The sequence below is a fragment of the Crotalus tigris genome, unplaced genomic scaffold (genome assembly GCF_016545835.1).
Source record: "Crotalus tigris isolate CLP2741 ecotype Arizona unplaced genomic scaffold, ASM1654583v1 scf7180000017801.1383879, whole genome shotgun sequence".
In the NCBI taxonomy this organism is placed as follows: domain Eukaryota; kingdom Metazoa; phylum Chordata; class Lepidosauria; order Squamata; family Viperidae; genus Crotalus; species Crotalus tigris.
The window spans coordinates 90,248-109,834 of NW_024096646.1; the positions used below are offsets into that span (position 1 = coordinate 90,248).

Genomic DNA, 19,587 nt, shown 5'->3' on the forward strand with positions numbered 1-19,587 from the left:
GGTGCCACACGGCCCCTGCCAACCCCTCGTCCAGCCCAGCTGCTCCCCCCAGGCACCCCTCTTGTCCCGGCACCCGCCCAAGCTGCTTTGGGGTTAGCAAGAGGAAGAAGGGGAGGAGGAAGGGGAGGGCAAGGAAGCCACCTCCAGCGTTGGGCCCCAGGAGGCGGCTCTCTTCTCCTACCTTTGCTGCATCTCCTTCTTCCTTCCCAGCAGCCTGGATTCCGGTGCGCCTTCCCGGCCAGCAGGTCCAATGGTCGGACTGGCTGGGGATCGCAGGGGGTGGTCTCCCTTGGGCCGCGGCTTGCGGGAGGGCTGGCCGACTCAGTGGAGCCTCCAGCGGGCTGCTCCCAGCAGGGATCCTGGGGCTTCCCTGGGCGGCTCCAAGCCACGAGGCCCTGGCCGTGCTTCTCCCAGGGGGTGGGGTACCCAGGCGCAGGGCCAATCAGGAGCCCTGCAGGCGGTAAGTACATCTGAGAGAGAGAGAGAAGGGAAGCAAAAGTGCCTGTCTCTCTCTCTCTGCAAATGGCGGAGGCCGTGTGGAGACAGATGCAGAGCGGTGTCTCGGTTCCTAAGACCATCGGAAATATGTTTTCCGATGGTCTTAGGCGACCCCTGTGAAACAGTCGTTCGACCCCAAAAGGGGTCGCGACCCACAGGTTGAGAACCACTGCTCTAAGGAGTCTACTGGCAGGGGAAACTCAATCGGCGAAGGGACGACTCCCTTCGCCCGACCGCACCGCCGCAAACTGGAACCGGAAGCCCAAAAATTTTTGAAATTCTATAGTTCACATTGTTGTGATAGTTTGTCAAGGCTATAACCTCTTGCCCTATACCCAAGAAAAAAATAAGATAATTTAATGCTCTATCTTGAATTCTCTGTGTACTAGTAAAACCTCTTTAAAAATCCCAAACGCTGTTTAATATAAGTTCATGAAAACATTTTTTTCTGACAAAAATAAACAATATTTTTAAAATAAGTAGAGCTTTTTCATCCAGGCTCAGCAATAATTCTGGATAGGATTTTTTTTTTATTGGTATTGTTGCGGCTATGTTAGAGTGCCTTACTCAAATTGAAAAACAGATCCAATTTCAAGAGTATTATTTTTCTCCTAGTATATTATGGTATTCATCTGCTTTTGTGTTTGTGTACATGTACTGGCATGACTTCAACTTAGTCTTGATTCCTAGCCACTGCCTGGGCAATTCCATGAAATCTTTTTGGGTAACATTTTTCAGAAGTGGTTTGCCTTTGCCTTCTTCTTGAGGCTGAAAAAGTATGACTGGCCCAAAATCATCTAACTAGCTTCATACCTAACATAGAATTAAAACTCACAGTCTCTTGGTTTGTAGCTCAGTACCTCAGCCATTAAGCCAAACTGGCTCTATGTGTAGAGATGCCTCAGGATGTAGGCTGTACTATGGGTTGACATCAGCACATTATATTCTGACATCCAAGCTTTGGTTATTGGATGGTTTACAACAGTGGTTCTCAACCTGTGGGTCGGGACCCCATTTGGGGTTGAACGACCATTTCACGGGGGTCGCCAAATGCAGTCTGCCATTTTTTCCCCCTTTTCCTTAGCTGTGCTACTTCCTTTTATTCTATTGGCTTTTGAAAGCCAATAGAATAGACTCTCTTGAATAGAGTCTAATTCTATTGGCTTTCAAAAGCCAATAGGAATTGTCCAGGCTGTCTCTGCCCTGCTGAGCCCGCCAAAAGTCCCATTCTGCAAATGGTGCTGCAAGCTGTCTGCAGCGAAGGCAAGCTGTCTGGAAGTTTCCACCCCTCCCTGCTGAGCAACTACTAAAAATGTAAGTAAAAGAGGGCCGGAGTGGGAGGTGGGAGGCCGGAGGGCACAGGAGGGTTGCTGGCGTGCGTGGGGCCCGGTGGGTGCCTTACCTCCCTTGGGCTGGGCCAGCTGATGGCCCAGCCGGTGGTTGTCCTGCATCGTCTCTTCCGCTTGCCAGCTACGCCTCAGCCGGCGCAGGGGGCGGCACCACGCATGTGCGGCGCTCCCGGGCAGGGAAAGTCCTCGACTTATGACCAGTTGGGTAGTCCTCGACTTACGACCGGTTGGGGGTCGTGGCATTAAAAAGGTTGAGAACCACTGGTTTACAAATTATAATAATTAAGTAGTGGCATGCTATTTATTCACACAAATGAGTATATACAGCGAATATTTTGGTAACTAATTTTGTAGAAAAGAAAGAGATGCTTGAAACAGTGTTTTTTAAATATTTCAGGAGTCTCTTTCACAATATCCATTTTGTGAAACTGCCAGATATCTCTTCCCCACACTTAAAATATTCCCATTGGCCTATCCCTGTCGCAGGTTAATTAAACATTGCAAAAGGAGACAATCTGTAGCCCTTCCAAGAGTTTTTACTATATTGCCAATGAGCTCTAGCTATCAAGATCAAAGATAAAATTGTGGAAATTATAATCCAAAATATTTGGAGGAAAACAGCCGGCCCCTTTTACATTATAACCACAAATCCTTATAATATATGTAATATATAATAATCCATATCAGCCCACAAGTATAAAAGAGTGACTAATAGAAACACATTCTGTTTATAGGGTTCTTTTTAACAGAATTAGAATTTATTTCACTTTATATTTTCACTTTACAGTTTATTTGCTTGGGCTTCAGGAAGATATGCCAAGCTACTGACACCTGATGAGCACTAAAACTAAAATTAAATCTAAAACATATTAGTTTTATGAAACAGGCTCTTCATTCAGCAAAGTAATCTTATGGTCAGCTACACTTTGGGTCTTGGGGAAAACCACTGACTTAAAACAGTAATATTAAATATATAGTTACAGAGGATGCTACTTCTGTTCTCCATCTGAGCTTGGCGCACTTAGAGGAAAGAAACACTCCTGTGTGAATGCTGTTTGTTGACTTCAATTCAGCATTTAATATAATCATTCCTCAGCATCAGGTAGACAAACTGGGCCTTTTAGGCTTCAATACTTCTTCGTGCAACTGAATTCTTGATTTTCTCATTGACAGGCCCCAGTATGTGCGAGTTGGGACTAATATTTCTAACACTATTTTCTTGAGCACAGGTTCTTATCAGGGTTGTGTCCTAAATCTGCTGTTGTTCACCTTGTTGACCCATGACTGTGGTACCAGGTTTGCCACCAATCATATTGTGAAGTATGCAGATTATAAAACAGTAGTGGGCCTTATTCAAAATGACAATGAGGGTGCTTACTGCAAGGAAGTAGAGGTTTTGGTGAACTGGTGTAATAAAAACAGCCTCATTTTAAACTTAGGAAAAACTAAAGGTTTCTGGGTGTGTAGCTAATAAGTACACTAGCTTGGTCACTCAACAATGAGACACTGGTGAAGCAGGCACAGGAGCACCTGCATTTTCTGCGTCGCATGAGAAAAGCACATCTTCCTTCCTCAATCCTTATAACTTTCTACAGAAGAACGGTCGAGAGCATCCTTTTAAATGGCATTATTGTCTTATTTGGAAGCATTACTGCTTCAGACAGGAAGGCGGTGACGAGGATGGCAGAAAAGATTATTGGCAGTTCATTTCCTTCTATCCAGGACAGAGCATATAAGTGATGCTTGAGCAAGGTCCGCAGGATTTTCTGGGACACTACATATCCTCTTCACGGCTTGTTTTCCTTGTTACTTTCTGGAAGGAGGCTTTGTGGTATCTGAAGCAGTATATCCAGATTCAGCCACAGTTTTGTTTCATATAGCATCAACCTTGTGAACTCTCAAGTTGCCTCTTTCCACCATGTATTCAAAATGTATAGTGATTAATATATAGTGCCCATAGTAAAAAAATAACAATAAAGGTTATCTTATCTATGTAAGAATCAGGCATAATTATGAAAGTGGACAATTGTAGAATATTAGTATCCACACAATCATGTTTTTCTTAAATTTGACCTTTTATTTTTCAGCATAACATTGCACTGAAGTATTTTGAAAAATGAAGAGGACTAAAAATATGTATCACTTTATCTGCTGCATATTGAGGGGAGATATTCTAGATATTAAACAAGTGAAAACTGTTCTAGTTTTCCTAAAAAAGCAAAAAAGAATTCAGAGGCAAGACTAATAAAGATCTATTTTATTCATAAAGAAAAACAAGTATCTTGCATTAAAAAACATTACCATTCTGTTTTATACAGTCATATATTTTATGATAATATATTCTATTTGACACTAAAAAAACTCTCACCCAGTGCATACTGCCATCTACACCATTCTATTAATACTCTGTACATGTTTGTTGTATGTTATAATTATATTAATAAGGAGATGAGAAATTATTAAGTCTCTAGATATTAGTGGTTTATAGCTCCAGTTATTCTTAAAACCTAAGTCTGACAAGAAGTGGAATCCAGTAGCATCTAGAAACCTACAAATTCCCCATCTATGACTAGTTTACAAATACAATAAATGTTATAGCTGAATGAGATGTGGAGTTATCATTTTGTTCTCTAAAATACTTGAGGAAAGAATACATTGAGCTTGGATGGATAAGGATACTCTAAATTATTGTTACCCTCTTCAAGACATGAAACAAGCAGAAATTGATGTTTGATGTATTTACATTTCAGAAAATACTTTGCAAGCACAAAATTGCTTTGTAGTGCACAATGACACTGCACTGGACATGCCGTTTTGAATGTTACTTGCTAGCAGGCTGTTTTGAATAATAACTACAGCTATCAAATATTGCATTTTGAATAATAGCTAAGATCCAGCTGCTCATTATATGAAATAGCCGAGCTTTCATAATACTGACAGAAACTTTGAATTTCAGATTCATAGGAGCCAGTTTGATGTAGTGGTTAAGGCACCAGAAACCAGGAAACTGGGAGTGAAAACCAGCTAGGTATCTTTAGGCCAGTCACATTTTCTCAGCCCAACTTGCCTCATAGGATTGTTGAGGGGAAAATAGAAGGCAGAGAGGCTGGAGAGGAGACAGCTCCCTTGATCATCTTGATCTATGTAAGGTAAGTGACCTGGTCGGGGAGGGAGAGGGAGAGGGGGAAGCATGAGGTATCTCACAGAGTTGGGGGAGACCTTGGGTGGCCGGAAGCACTAGGCCACCCCATGGTCTTCCCCACCCTGAGATATCTCATGCACTTAATGATCCACATATTCAATTAGCGAATGCGTGAGCGAAAGTTCAAGTTATGTGATTCACTCCTATGAATCCTGGTTACAAATGCAACATCCGTAACTTGAGGATTACCTGTAGTTACGTTTGTCACCTTCAGTTATTTAGAAAAACAATAAAGGTGGGATAAAAACAAATTTAAATCTTTTGTGGGACCTAAGTATCTACTTGTAATAGGACAGCAAAGACTGTTCCTCATCTGCTTTAGGGTTTATTCTTTGTAAAAATAGAAATTGCCAGGGGTGGATGGATAGTGAGTATACCAGAACGTAATACAGACAAACATACACAATAGAGTCAGTAAGAGATTAAGGTGCTAGACTAGGACTGATACAGCATGACTTTCAATAGAGAAAGCTTCATCCCAAAGCAGATTGTTTCAGACTGATTTTATATGCACTCCCAAAAGCAACATAAGCCTATCATATTATTTTCTAACATAAATGTATACAATTAAGAAGCAACTACATTTTCCTGTAACAAAAAGTACAAATGAATCAAAAGTGCAAAATACCGACTGTGCTTGCATTTCCAGAACTTTAGAGATCATTACATTAATGTATAATATGGTTAGGTTTTTATAATTTTTGCAGCTTTGGATTCCAAAAAAGTACATTAATCAGACAATATGTCTAATTAAAGCAGCTATGACTTTTGAATCATAGTGTAATATTTTAGTCCAGTTCTTCTCAAGTTTTGCATTCCCTTCTAGAATTGTAGCCAAACAGTAAATTATTACAGTTGATCAACTCACCTTGTTCATATTGGGTATTTTCAATTAGAATTACAGTTAATATTTGGAATATTCAGATGATAACTATTTTAAAACTAAAGGTTCATTAGGAAATGACTTTTGTTCCTTTCCTAGAAAAGTCTTTTTCCCAATATATTTTTAAAGATTTATATACACTCCTCGCACATACAAATTTAAGGCAGCAAACATACCTAATTCTCCTGCCTCCATTTTCCCCACAACAACTGAGAATGACTGCTCCAAAGTCATCCAGCTGACCTTCACGTCTAAGGCAAAACCAGGGATCTCAGTCTCCTGGTTTCTAGACTCAGGCCTTAACCGCTACACGTAGTCTTTGACTTATGACCACAACTGAGCCCAAAATTTCCACTGCTAAACAAGACAGTTGTTAAGTGAGTTTTGCCCCTTGTTATGACTCTTTTTGCCACAGTTGTTAAGCAAATCACTGCACTTGTTAAGTGAGTCACATATTGTTAAGTGAACCCAGCTTCTCCCAATGACTGCTTGTCAGATGCCAGCTGGGAAAATTACAAACAGTGACCCCAGGACAGTGCAACTATCATAAAGTCATTTTGTTAGAGTTGTTGTAACTTCAAATGGTCATTAATTGAATGGCTGTAAGTCAAGGACTATCTGTAGACCAGACTGGCTCTCAAAAATAAAACAGAACACAACAGTTTTCAGTATATAAAGCAATAATAAAAGATTTGTCCCAGGCTACACTTTTATTATAGCATTCTCATCTTTTTGTAAACTTCTGCTGTTCCATTAGATAGTCCTTGACCTGTGACTCATAGCTTAGCAACTGTTCAAAGTTACTGCACAGCCCCCAAAAGCTACTTACAACCGACTGCCGAAGTTATGGCTCCTGCAATGCCCTCAGTCTTCTGCTCTTAGGGCTGACCGCAGGGATCTTGTAGCATCCCCCTGCTTGTTTCCCACCCCCGTTCCTTTCCTTGGATTCCTGCAGGCCTTTGGCCTGCTTCCCATCCCACCAGGTCCTATATCCTCCTCCTCACTCACCTTTCAAAGATCTCTAGGAAAGGAGGACAGGCTTCTCTGTTCCAGGGCTATGTGGTGCGACCCCAGAAACGGCTGCCATTTTCCAAGCAGCCACATTGAATTGTGGTGGCTTGAAAAATAATGGCTACTTTCAGGATAGTGCCATGCGGCCCAGCAATGGAGTGCTTTGCTTTGCTTCCCTAGTACAGCATTCTGCAGCCCCAAAGAACATGGTGGAATACTGCAGAGCTCGGGTTAGGGAAGCAGAACAAGCTGCTCTGTTGCTGGGCCATGCAGTGCCATCCTGAAAGCAGCCTGTTCTCTTTTCCTAACCTGAGCTCAGAGATCTTTGAAAAGTGTGCAGTGGTGACATGAGGTGGGGAGGAGGGTGTGACGCTTGGTGGGATGAGAAGCTGGCCCAAGCTCAGCAGAGACTCTGAGAGGAGGAAAGCAGAGCATGGATGTCTTAGGGGATGGGAGAGGCTTGGAATCCTGGAACAGGCCCTGTGCTAGGCCTTCCAGAGCCTTCCCAACCACCCCGAGTGGCATGATCTATTGAACAACCACATCAGGGAAAGCAGGGGCGAAAGGGTTGTTAAGGAAGCCTCTTCCCTTAACTGCCATTATGACTTCCAACCATAATAACCAGTCTCTATTACAGTCTGGAGTTCAGAGCTACCTCTATATAGAGCTGATAGCATAGAATCTGGAGCATGGTGACATGACAAACTAGTCCAGCCATCCATAGCTAATCATAATCCAACTAAGTTGAACTAACCCATAATTTCAAGTCAATATTAGAACTACAATTTAAAACATAAGGAAACATTTGGATGAGATGATAGCATTTCTCACTAATACCCTATCTTGGTTTAAACATGGCTATTTTTACATCACCAAGTTAATATTCAGTAAGCATTTATCCTTAACTAGTATTTGAAAGAAGGGGATGATGTTGATTTAAAAAAAAATCCCCATAATGCTTTGGAAGTTCTGTCTTAAATGTGTTTAAAACTTAACAAAAAATATATACAAGTTCCAAGAAAGTTTACAAATCAAGTTGCGAGTAACACTACATCTGCACTGGCCAAAATAATTAGAAAAGAAACCTCTTGTATAAATTACTGAATCCTGAATGAAGTAAAAAGAAAAAACTTTCGAAGTACAAGAGCCAGCCTGCACTGAGTTAGGTAATACTTATAAACTTAACAACTTGTAAAATTCTCGGGTCTTAATAATTTTGGAGTATCAGTAATTTGCTCAACTGTGAATGTAATTATAGTTAAATATTCATTAAGTTTTAAAATATGCAGAAAAATATAAAAATGTATGTGACTATTAGAAACAAAATCCCATATGGAAATTTAAAAATCCAGAATCCAGAAAAGATACAATTTGGTTTCTCAATATTTACCAGATCAAGGAACTTCAATGTTCATTTGATCACAAAAAAGCAAACAGTCTCTTTTAATACTGACATAATCATAAGGACATGATTAATTTTCTAGCAAAAAACACTGTATCTGTCTGAATGAGTTCATTTGGTATAAATAGGACAGTTCGCTTAAAGATTGCACTGTTAATTCCAAACAGCCCTTTAAAGAAACAAATTGTGCATAGTATGTATGTGTACACACACACATAGAAAGAGAGAGAGAGAGAGAGAGAAAATAAATCTGGAGATGCCAACATTAGCAGACACTCATTATCTGCCAGTCTTCTTTACTATGCTTTTCTTTCTACTGAATGCTGTGACCCCTCAATATAATCCAATCCATACTCCAACTGGCCAGCGTAGAAGGAGGCAGTGCATGGCAGCTATAGGGGAGAGAATATCTGCTCTGCTCGGGAGGGTCCACTCTGCTGGGAGCTGGACAATTTTAGATTCATCCATAGACAGTGCATTGCTTTTGGAATCAGTGCATTTTAAAGTAATTCATTTGTTATCAACAAAAATACTTAATTCACGGACGTTGAACCAGCTTGCTTTTGTTCCCATCTTGTTCACTAAGTTTGAAGTGTGTGTAAGCTAGAATGCCAAACAATGTGCATGTAATTCCAAGGCCTTGATTAATTGACAAAGAATCCTTAAATAAAAGATATCCTCCCATGAGAGTGATGCAGAATTTGAAGTGTCCAAACATGTTGTATCTACATAACTGGGTTAAGGAACATAATTAATCCAAAATAATCAAATACTAAATCCTGTGCCAGGTTTGGCTTCTTAAGTCGTACTCTTATAAATGTAAGCTATGTTAGAAAATACCTCCCTCAAGAATAATTGGAACTCTGCTTCATTAATATAGGTTATAGTAATAGAATTTTGAAAGCTTAATAGCATTTTCCTCCCTTTCTCTTATTGCCAAGCAAGTTAAAATTTCATTATAAAATTTTCTTCTTCTCCTGAGCTTAAATAATATTTTTGTTACTGTTAGGGCCGTGGTGGCGAACCTATGGCACGCGTGCCACAGGTGGCACGCAGAGCCCTCTCTGTGGGCATGCGAGCCGTCGCCCCAGTCCTAGGCCTTCAGCTGAGTTTTATAAAACCTTTTCGCTTTAGGCCTCCACTGCCGTGTGCAAAAAAAAAAAAAGATTCAATCAATTTCAACTTCTTGTGGGGAAAAAAAAAAGATCTCGCAAAGTTGGAATTATTGTTTGAACTTTTTAGTCCCACCTAGTCTGCCGTTACCACTGCAGCCATGCCCACCCAATAGGCACACCCACCCAATGGGCCACGCCCACCCAGCACCCGATGATACATAAGTGAGTTTTGGGTTGCAGTTTGGGCACTCGGTCTCTAAAAGGTTCGCCATCATTTGCAGGGGTAGGCAACCTTGCCTCTTTTATGACTCGTGGACTTCAACTCCCAGAATTCCTGAGTCAGCTATGCTATGCTATGCTGACTCAGGAATTCTGGGAGTTGAAGTCCACGAGTCATAAAAGAGCCAAGGTTGCCTACCCCGTGCTATGGCATCCTTTTGCCAGGGTCATCTCCATAGTTCCTTATTGTATACAATCGTTCTTAAAACTGCCTAAAACTGAAAGCAAGATTTTCTCATGTATCTGTTAATTCATTTTTGGCTTTAAGGAAAACTTCTCTCACTGCTAACAATACAGGTAGTCCTCGACTTATGACCACAATTTTGAGTCCAAAATTTCTGTTGCTAAGTAAGACATTTGTTAAGTACATTTGGCCCATTTTACAAACTTTCTTACTACACTTGTTAAGTGAATCATTGCAGTTGTTAAGTTAGTAACATGGTTAAGTGAATCTGGTTTCCCAATTGACTGCTTGTTAGAAGGTTACAAAAGGTGATCACATGATCCAGGGATATTGTAACTATCATAAATATGAGACACTTGCCAAACATTTGAATTTTGATCATGTGACTATGGGGCTACTGCAATGGTCATAAGTGTGAAAAATGGTCATGTCACTTTTTCAGTGCTGTTGTAACTTTGAACAGTCACTAAACAAACTGTTGTAAGTTGAGGACTGCCTGTATTCATTATATATATATTTTCAATAAAAGATTCATCATTATTTTACTGCTACTTTAGAAAGTAAATCCAAGAATTGGAGATGAGTCATTCCCTCATAAAACAATGGGATTCCTTAACTGCTTTTATTTTATAAGATTATAATATTTCAATGTATAAGCAAAATTATAATAAATTAGAATGGAATGCATATAATTTGAATATAGTTGTAACACTGACATGCAATTAATACCACGGTACCAGAGATCAGATTATACAGCATCATTAAGATACCTAATTAAGACAATTCACTCTTAACAATGTAAACAAACTTGTTGAAAGATCCTAAAATGTAGTGTTTAAGTCCAATACAATATGATTCTACACTTTCTGAAAGTTTTACTTAAAATAGTTTATTGGTGACTCACCTGATGTTTTCCAATTTCTACAGTAAATAAGTTTGCAAAACTGGAGCAATAATTTTCCAAGTGAAAGGATACGTCACTGGTGAAGTATTCCCAATAATCCAGTAAATAGACAAGTTCACCATAAATGCTATTATTCCAGAGACCAGCACCATAGACTGTGGATTAGGAAAAGAAAGCACTTACATATCACTGCAAATGATTTTTAATAGACAATATCCTCTACAAAGTGACATAGATGGTTGCAAATGGTATCTTTATCATTGCCTGTCCAATCATTTCATAATCACAGTAAGAATTACAACCTTGTAACTTATTGGAACTTGTGCAAAGGTTCTCTTTGTCATGGAACCTTACATCTTGTATGCTAACATCTTGGATCTTCATCTAGCATTGCTGTTCTGAAAGTTGGCGCCTGTGTTTGTAAACAATTAGATCTGATTTTTTTATCCTTAGCTTTCTCTATTTTGAATTATTATTCAATTTGACGTTAAAAACCTGGAAGCATTTTTCTTTGAACATTTAATTGCAAGCTGAAATACGGAGTATAAAAGTTAACAAAACTATATAAAAAGGGTTCAATAGATTGATATTTCACAATATCTACTTCTAGGAATATCTTAAGTACCATCTCCTAAGCAGTTTTATTTATCATTTACAGAAGTTATAAATTATACCTTTCGATTACATCATGCACGGATAAAAATATAAATTAAAAGTTAATTTTTATTTTGAAAAAAAATATGTTCCCACAAAGTATGGAGTAAAAATAAACATTAAGCAGGAAGAATGCCATTACAATTGATAAATGACCAACCATCAGAATATTAAAACCTAATGGTAGTATAGTCTTTTTTGTTCTTCCAAAACAATATAATAAGGAGCCCTTTGATTATTCTTGGAAAACAGTGTGCGGCCCAATCCACTGCCTGTTTACTCATAAGTAATCTGTTTGCTGTCTGTTGTTTCTGTTGTTGTTGCTGCTCCCAAAACTTTTACTATGAAGCTGTCAAAGAGCCAAAAATAGACAAAATTCAGGGCAAGAGAAGAACAAAGGAATATCCCAGGCCGTCCCTCTAACCAAGACATGTAAATGAATCAATCAAGACACAATCAAGCAAGATTGTTTCATTGTGTGCCTTCAAACAAATGCCAGAAGAAGTTTGAAAAGCAATATACTATATGCAGTCATTATTAGTTGGACTAATTTATCTTAATGCATAAAGTAAAGATTATTTTAAAAAATAATTCAGTAGTGGATGATCTTTTCATGCAGTCCTTCAGTTGTAATATCTCACAACTGAAAATTCAGTGGCTAGCAACTAAATAATGGGAAACACTGATTCAATTTAGAACTTCCAAATTTAGGGTTATATTTGCCTATATTTGAACAGGAATGTTTTTTGTTAAATTTTAAGAGCAGTTAGAACAAATAGAATGAAGAAGAAAAATAAACAATTTACCATAGCAGAGAGAGTCCAGGGGCCAAAAATTCCACCTTCTCCAAAGACTGGTTCAAAGAAGGGTACAACACACAGCAACATGCCACATGACATTGGTGCTTGATAGTATAGTAGCTGCATGGAATTTACCTGTAGTTCATGTTGCTTTGCTCCTACCCACTGAAACAAAGACAAATATATTAATAGTCTACATATCTAACCTTGATATAAATTACAATATGCCTACTAAAATACTCCATTGGTATGTACTTTAAAAGCATGTATAGCCCAACCCAATTTATTCCAATTGCACAAGACATCTAAAGCATCTGAAAGAAAAGACAATCCGTTTCTTCTGTTTGTACTGATACAATGGCATAAAAATCAGTGTCTAGATTACAGATTCCTTAAAATGCCAAAAAAAAAAGAAATGGAATAAAATATTTCGAAAGCAAACAAGCATCTTAATATGCAAGCTTGCTAGCAATGAAGTGTTATTCAGGCAGAGAAAACGTGAGCTAAAATTTTTGAACTTGAAGTTGATGCAAGCTACAACTGCATAATATGGGTAGGAAACAAGAAAATATAATTCCAGCTATGACCTTCATGGATAGCTCTAGAATAAATTTCCCTAGTGTGGGCATCTTCCATATATGAAGATTTCAACTCCCAATATTTTTAACATTGACCATGCTGGCTGAACAACTCTAGGAGTTATCAGCTTGGGAGGAAGCAGGGCAGTGGTGTAGGTGGAAGACTTCCAGGTTCCATTGTTAATGTGAGGACGAATAGCCTGAAGACCATGGAAAGTGCAGCAAGAAAGGACTCTGAGGCATAGCATGTTTTGTTGCTGAATAACACAGGAGAGGCAGCAGTGGCTCCATGGGCGAAGATGGTGGCTGTGCAGGAGGCATTGTTGACTGTGGCACAAAATGAGAGGAAGTGAAAGAATGAGAGCTTGCCAGAGGTGCAGTGCATGCCCTGCAGCTTATGTTGGACACACTCCTGGACAATCAACCTGAAGCTCGCATTGGAAGCTGTTGGCCTGTTGCTGCGTGGAGAAAGCAGAGGGCCTATGGGTACTACCTGTAATGATTTACTGCTCCCAAAGTCAGTAGAAAGTCAACAATAAGTAAAGACTTCTAAAAACAATCACTTACTGTTTTGTTTAATTATCTTTAATGAAAATATCATTTTAAACTTTAAAATATCAGTTATTTTTATTGCTCTGAGGAAACTCAATTTAAAATGTATGTTTAATGATAAAACCTCCACTTACTCTTTGAGAAGTCTTTTTAACTCCCTTTCCATTCTAAAAAAAGGAAATATCATCTATCTCTCACCCAAAAATTATGGGAAAAATAATGCATATAAATATGGATGAGTGCCTAATTACCCAACCATTACAACAGAACCAACACAAGCTATGAAACGGAATTAACAACTATCAAGTAGTAAACAACAGCGTAATCAAGGAATTACCAAGAAAAAATCACCATCAACACTGACAGGCAAGCAAACAGAGAGCAAATCCTAATCCCTCCCAACCTTGAAGATGTTACCTAATAGGGCAGTGGTGGCGAACCTATGGCATGGGTGCCAGAGGCGGCACTCGGAGCCCTGTCTGTGGGCACATGTGCCGTTGCCCCAGCCTTGCCTCCCCCCACGACCCCCTCCTCTCCCTGAAGGAGAGTCGCCCTCGAGCGTGGCCCACATGGAGCAGCACAGCCAAGGACATGGCAGCCAGGTAGCGTAGACAAGACTCTGCCCTCACATCCCATCATGCAGTTGATGCTGCAGGACGCGGGCAGAGGGTGTGGCCGCCATAGCGCTGCTGGGCTGCCTGGGCAATCTGCGGTGGGCCCTGGAGGCGGTGAGTGGTCCTGTGGGCAGGAGGGGCAGGGGATGGGAGGGCATAGCGGGGGCGGACCAGGGAGGTGGAGCAGGGTGGGGTCAGTTTTTGGGCACTCAGTCTGGTTCGTATCACTGTAATAGGGTAACAAAATGTCTGGAAGCAAACAACCAAACTCAAAGAATACCAAGGACTCCACAGTTCATCCCTGAGCTACATATATTCTTTTCTATTGAAACTAGGGTGAACCATTATCAAGATGTTCAAAACTGTTCAAATGGTTAATAGGCTATTCACAGATAAAATATTTGACATTATTACAATGTAGTTTATTGCAGTTTATTGTTGAGTACAGAACAGAATAAGCAACAGTTTCTCACCCATGTAGATCATCACACAATCCTACAATATTTTTTAAAACCCGGTAACTCCACTCTTCATCAATGAACTCTTCAAATATTTTAAAGCCATAGCCAAAACAACTTGACACCAGATTGGGATGAACTCAAGAATGCATATATCAAATACAATTTATATATTTATGCATAGAGCTACCTGTTGCTTTCCAACAGAAAATAGTTTTTCTTACAGTTAAATAATACATATTTAAATAAGAAAGTTATGTACAACAAATATTTCCTACTCAAAAGACTGAAAAATACAGAATAGATTACATAAAATATTGTTCTAAGTTTGCATTAAAAAACATATTTAACTTACCACTTGATAAAGAGATGTCACTATAACACCAAGAGCAGCAAATATCATCCCAAGAAAACTAAATTTCATGTCATAATAGGAATTTAAAAAAACACCTAAAGTGATAGGAATCTGTGAAAGAGAAAAAAGAAACATTTGATGCTTAACTATTCCAGTATTATTTCTTAGTTCTGAAACAGTCTTCCTAAACTTTTTGGTCTCTAAATGATTAGAATTTCTACAGCCTCTAGCCAGTATAAACAAGACAAGGAGGCTAGCAAAGGCTATATTCCTAGCTTTTCATAACATCTTGTCTGACAATTTTTTAAAAAGATATTATTTTGGTTTTGTGATTGAACCTGATAAATACTGGTATATTCAAATTTTAGGATGAAAAGGGGGTGTTTACATTCTATAGTTTTGAGTCAAAGCCCCTACATAGTTAGCCACAATCAACTATGGACATTCATTATTTTACATTTTTATATATATTTTAATGTAAGACACAGCAGTACAGCCGCCTTCACCAATTCTTTACTTTTTAGGCATGTTGGCTTTCGTAATCCCTACTCGACACATCTATACGATCTAGAAATTATAGACACTCTAATCCATCAAATCTAGGAGCATTAGACCTGGGAAAGCATTTAACTGAATCAATTATTTTTAACCAACCTTCATACCAACCAAAAAGCCATCCTGTCTACAGTGCACACTATTTCTGGCAATACTTCACTTCCAGCATTTCTCCTTGCTCTAGGATTGCAGCCCATTACTTTGGGAACCCTCAGCATGCGCAAGCGAGGGCCGCCCTCGGCTTTTGCCCACCCGTCCTCCCCTCACACCCTGCCCTGCTTCTCACCAAAGTGAGCTTGATGCGGGTGGTAAAGGTCTTGCCGTAGGCCACACTCTGGATGAGCACGATGACCGGCGTGGTCATGGCCTTGGCCAGCTGGTAAGTGCCGACCGTATTGTTCTGCAGAGAGAGGTTGGTGAAGACCACGAAGCCACAGAAGCTGAGCGCTAGGGAGAGGATTTGGCGCGGCCGCAGGCTTTTCGGGACGAAGACGCCCAGCGACTGGCACACATATAGCCCCAGCCAGGTGACGGCGAAGTGCACCAGCGTGAGGCTGAGATTGGGGAAGCCCATTCGCACGTACAGCCACTTGTTCAGGAAGACGATGCAAATAGACGCCACCAAGTTTACTAGCAGCCCCGCCGCCAACCGTCCACGCTCTGGAAGCCACCCTTCCATGCTCGAACCTCTTCCCAGTTCCACGTCCACTTCCTGGGGAGCAGCAGCAGAAGCAGCTACCGCTCCCGGGCAAACAGCTGGCACAACTGTAGCCACGGCCTCTTCTTTGCCCGCCCACGTGACCCGGGCGCAGGAACTTCCGCTGCTGCAAGAGGCCTGTCCTTCCTCGGCAGAAACCCACCTGGTAAGGGTCTCAAAGCATCTCGGGGCCGGCTCTGGGCTCCGGCTATTGTTGCACTGGCTGATGTCATCGTGGCTCAGCGCGAGCTGCCGGCAAATGCAGGCCAGTCTCGACACTGGTCGCCTTGCACTTGGGAACGGTGAGGTCAGCCCAACCCGGCGCCGGGTGAGAGAAGTCTGCCTATGAGGTAGGAAAGAGGATGTTTTTCGGAGCCACTAACTGTAAAGGCAGCGGCGCAAGTCCCAAAAGGCTGGAACTGGCCATTTAGGAATGTAGATGTAGAAGCCATCATCGCTTTTCTATCTCCGTTTGCGCTGAATTGACACATATTTTGTGACTGAACGAATGGTGCGAACACAGCCAGAATACAGAAAGAATCATCCCCACGATTTCAGAGACATGGCACAAAGGCAAAATCGCTTCAGTTCCTGGTGACTTTATGAATACACAAAACAATCCCCGTTGGGTAATCCTTTCAGAGATATTTCCTCACCTGGAGAAAAAGAATCTTGGGCAAGTAAAAAAGCAGTAGGAGCAGGAGTGACTTCTTCCCCAATTACTTTCCTTTGGGAAGTTGGAAGGGAATGAAATGAGTTTGTCAAATTTCAATCCCAGGGGAGTAATGGGCCCCAGCCACAACTTTGCTAAATTAAATTCCTGAGACATTCGGTGCTGTCATGACTTCAGAAGAGTTCACACCTCCTGCTTGCATCCCCATTGATTTCTGGGAAGTTGCCAGAGAACATTCTATACATGTAGTCCTCAACTTAGAAAAGTTCACGTAGTGATCTTTCAAAGTTACAATGCACTGAAAAAAGTGACTTATGACCGTTTTTCACACTTGTGGCTGTTATAGCATTCTGTGATCACATGATCAAAATTCAGATGTTTGGCAATTGACTGATTTATGACAGTTGCAGTGTCCTGGGGTCATGTGATCATCTTTTGCAACTTTCTGACAAGCAAAACTCAATAAATCTTGCTTAGCAACAGAAATTTTGGGCTCAATTGTCTAACTTGAAGACTACCTGTTTAATATAAGCTGTTTTCCCTCTCCTCATGACCCTCAGCAAAACCATTATGAAGCCTCCTCTAGTGCAGTGGTTCTTAACCTTTTTGAACGAATTGCCCCCTTGAGCCAATGAGGAAGTTGTCATCTCCCCCCTCCCCCAACATAACCTCTCAATTACAACATAGGAAACAATTCTTCAATTTATGCAAACACTTCCTTTGTTTTCTTTAAAATTGTCATCAGGACATATTGATGCAAATAATTTATTTCCAGTCTTTTCCCCATATCTCCCATATTCTGGCCAATGGCGTGCCACTGTATGGGTAGAGAGGCTGCTGCGCAATGCGCATGAAGATAAGCAATGCGTCTTCACATATGTATGGCATTCTGTACTGATGCTAGCGGAGGAACATTTGAAAACACAACTCAATCCACTAATAGCGAGCGATCTGATGTTTTTGTACGACATACAGCGATTCACTGTACGAAAAAGTCTCAAAAGTGTCCCCAACACTTCTCGCTCCATTGCCCCCTTTTTGTTCCTTTGCCCCGTTGCTCCTTTTTGTTCTATTGCCCCCCTGAAAAATGAAATTGCCCCGTGGGGGGCAATATCTCCCAGGTTAAGAACCACTGCTCTAATGCATGGAATTTCCTGCCACTTTGCTGGAGGGGGGGGGGGGAACCAAGGAAACTTCAGACCAGGGAGGAAAGTGCACCACTGCTCTACACTGCAGTCTATCCCCAAGGGCATCTTCCTCCAGGGAGGAAGGTGGCTCATCCAGTGTCAGCCAGTGTTCTTTGGCAAGCCCTACATCTCCAGTAGGCATCTGAGTAGCTCCCCTGACCTTCGTTACTCACCATTAAGGGATTTCAGATTTTGGGTTGTTTCAGATTAGCCAATTGCCACTCACCCATCAGACCTTGCCACCAGCCAGTTTGGGTCTGTCAGTTAAAGAGTGACAAGAATGATGTCAGGGATTATCAGTTCTTGTCCTACTCTTGGGCATATGGAAAACAAATCTACACTTTTCCGTGTGACAACACTCAAAATATTGGAAGATGGTTATGATGTCTCACCTTGGTCTATTCTTTAAGCTAAATATATTCAGTTCTTTTAATTGCTCTTCATAGGATTTAGCCTTCAAGTCATCTTTGTTGCTGTTATCTGCACTCTTTCCAATTCCTTAGTATCCTTTTTATACTGTAGCAACCAAACATGCTTTGTCAATGACTGCAAACCTGGTACTTGTTAAGAAGTTACCTGGGTTGCTAAGCAGATGGGGTGAAAAATCTGCTTATTGAAGGATTTCAGCTCCATTCCTGCAGGCTTCTGAAGGGATTCCCCTCCCTTCCATGCATGAAGGGAAAATCCTTCAGGGGACTGTTTGGCTGTTCCTGCAGCTGAAGGGTATATCCTTTGTGGGGCTGGAGGGGAAATCCTTTGTGAGGCTGTGGGCAATTGGCCATAAATGTTTGCCAAACACCCAAAATGTGGTCATATGACTGAGGACTCCCTATGATGTGATGTTTTATAAAGGCCAGAAGCGTTTTATTGACCGTACAGCACTTTTCTGATGCTGCTGTTAACTCTGGTTATTAAATAACAAGTTCTAGATTGAGGACTAACTGTATTACTTCCTTGTTACATCTATAAGCCACTTCACAATCTAGCAGGTTTATGGATGCAAACTACTTCCTACATTTAAGCAATATAAACCTTATTACAAAATTATTATAATTTTATTGAGAAAAATACAAAGTGTTATCCATGCAATTCTTTATTTTACATATAAAAAAATCCAAACTGCTGTGTGCCAATGCCAATGTAATATTCAAATATTTCCACATAATGGAGGTTGAATCCAAATGTTCTTTATTTCATGGAGGTCAAGAATCTGTGATTGAAATCTTATATTCATTTGTATTATTAATTTTATTTATATTACTTAGAACAATGCAATTAAAATTGAATTTCATATCCAAGAGGATCAAGACCTTGATCCAGAAGCATGAGGGAAGATTCTCTCAACTTCTGTAAGAGTTTCTGGAGTTCCTCCTTGGAAAATACCTGTAGGATAGGAAATAAAAATGTTAAGTTTAACTACAATTTGAGATAAAATATCCAATCTTCTTTGCCTGGAAATCTGATGATCAAAGAGAAAACTATTTTAATGAAGTATTCATTCCGCTTCTTAATTCTCTGAATTCTGTAACAACCAGCATGGTAATTCAATTCATTTTTGTGGTTAGCCTACCAATATCCTATTTTATTCAAATGCTTAATTATATTTCATATTTTATTAAAAATTGGAAAAGCTAGCT

At 40.3% G+C, this 19,587-nt stretch overlaps 3 protein-coding genes and 1 long non-coding RNA gene across 7 annotated transcripts in view; 1 reads left to right on the top strand and 3 right to left on the bottom strand.

Moving 5' to 3' along the window:
* The window catches only part of LOC120307691 (DLA class II histocompatibility antigen, DR-1 beta chain-like), a 24,059-nt gene extending 18,133 nt beyond the window's left edge, over positions 1-5,926 (bottom strand). The window contains exon 1 of the mRNA XM_039342695.1: positions 5,918-5,926. Within this exon, the coding sequence (XP_039198629.1) occupies positions 5,918-5,926 (9 nt within the window). The remainder of the gene's footprint in view (positions 1-5,917) is intronic.
* Positions 1-16,102, bottom strand: part of LOC120307685 (solute carrier family 35 member E3-like) — an 18,588-nt gene extending 2,486 nt beyond the window's left edge. Inside the window, exons 1-5 of one of the 3 annotated variants that reach the window (XM_039342677.1) lie at positions 15,680-16,102; positions 14,839-14,949; positions 12,417-12,446; positions 10,900-10,982; positions 4,088-9,070 (exon numbers count right to left, since the gene is read on the bottom strand). In XM_039342677.1, the coding sequence (XP_039198611.1) occupies positions 8,884-9,070; positions 10,900-10,982; positions 12,417-12,446; positions 14,839-14,949; positions 15,680-16,072 (804 nt within the window). In that variant the 5' untranslated portion in view covers positions 16,073-16,102 and the 3' untranslated portion in view covers positions 4,088-8,883. Of the gene's footprint in view, positions 1-4,087; positions 9,071-10,827; positions 10,983-12,287; positions 12,447-14,838; positions 14,950-15,679 lie in introns of those variants that run through there. The other 2 variants (XM_039342676.1, XM_039342678.1) reach the window with 2 other exon arrangements.
* A 235-nt stretch (positions 16,103-16,337) lies between these two features.
* The window catches only part of LOC120307686, a 33,115-nt gene continuing 29,865 nt past the window's right edge, over positions 16,338-19,587 (top strand). The window contains exon 1 of the long non-coding RNA XR_005556607.1: positions 16,338-16,440. This is a non-coding gene — a long non-coding RNA (uncharacterized LOC120307686). The remainder of the gene's footprint in view (positions 16,441-19,587) is intronic.
* Positions 18,987-19,587, bottom strand: part of NUP107 (nucleoporin 107) — a 38,382-nt gene continuing 37,781 nt past the window's right edge. For both annotated transcript variants that reach the window (XM_039342674.1, XM_039342675.1), the window contains exon 28: positions 18,987-19,333. In XM_039342674.1, the coding sequence (XP_039198608.1) occupies positions 19,226-19,333 (108 nt within the window). In that variant the 3' untranslated portion in view covers positions 18,987-19,225. The remainder of the gene's footprint in view (positions 19,334-19,587) is intronic.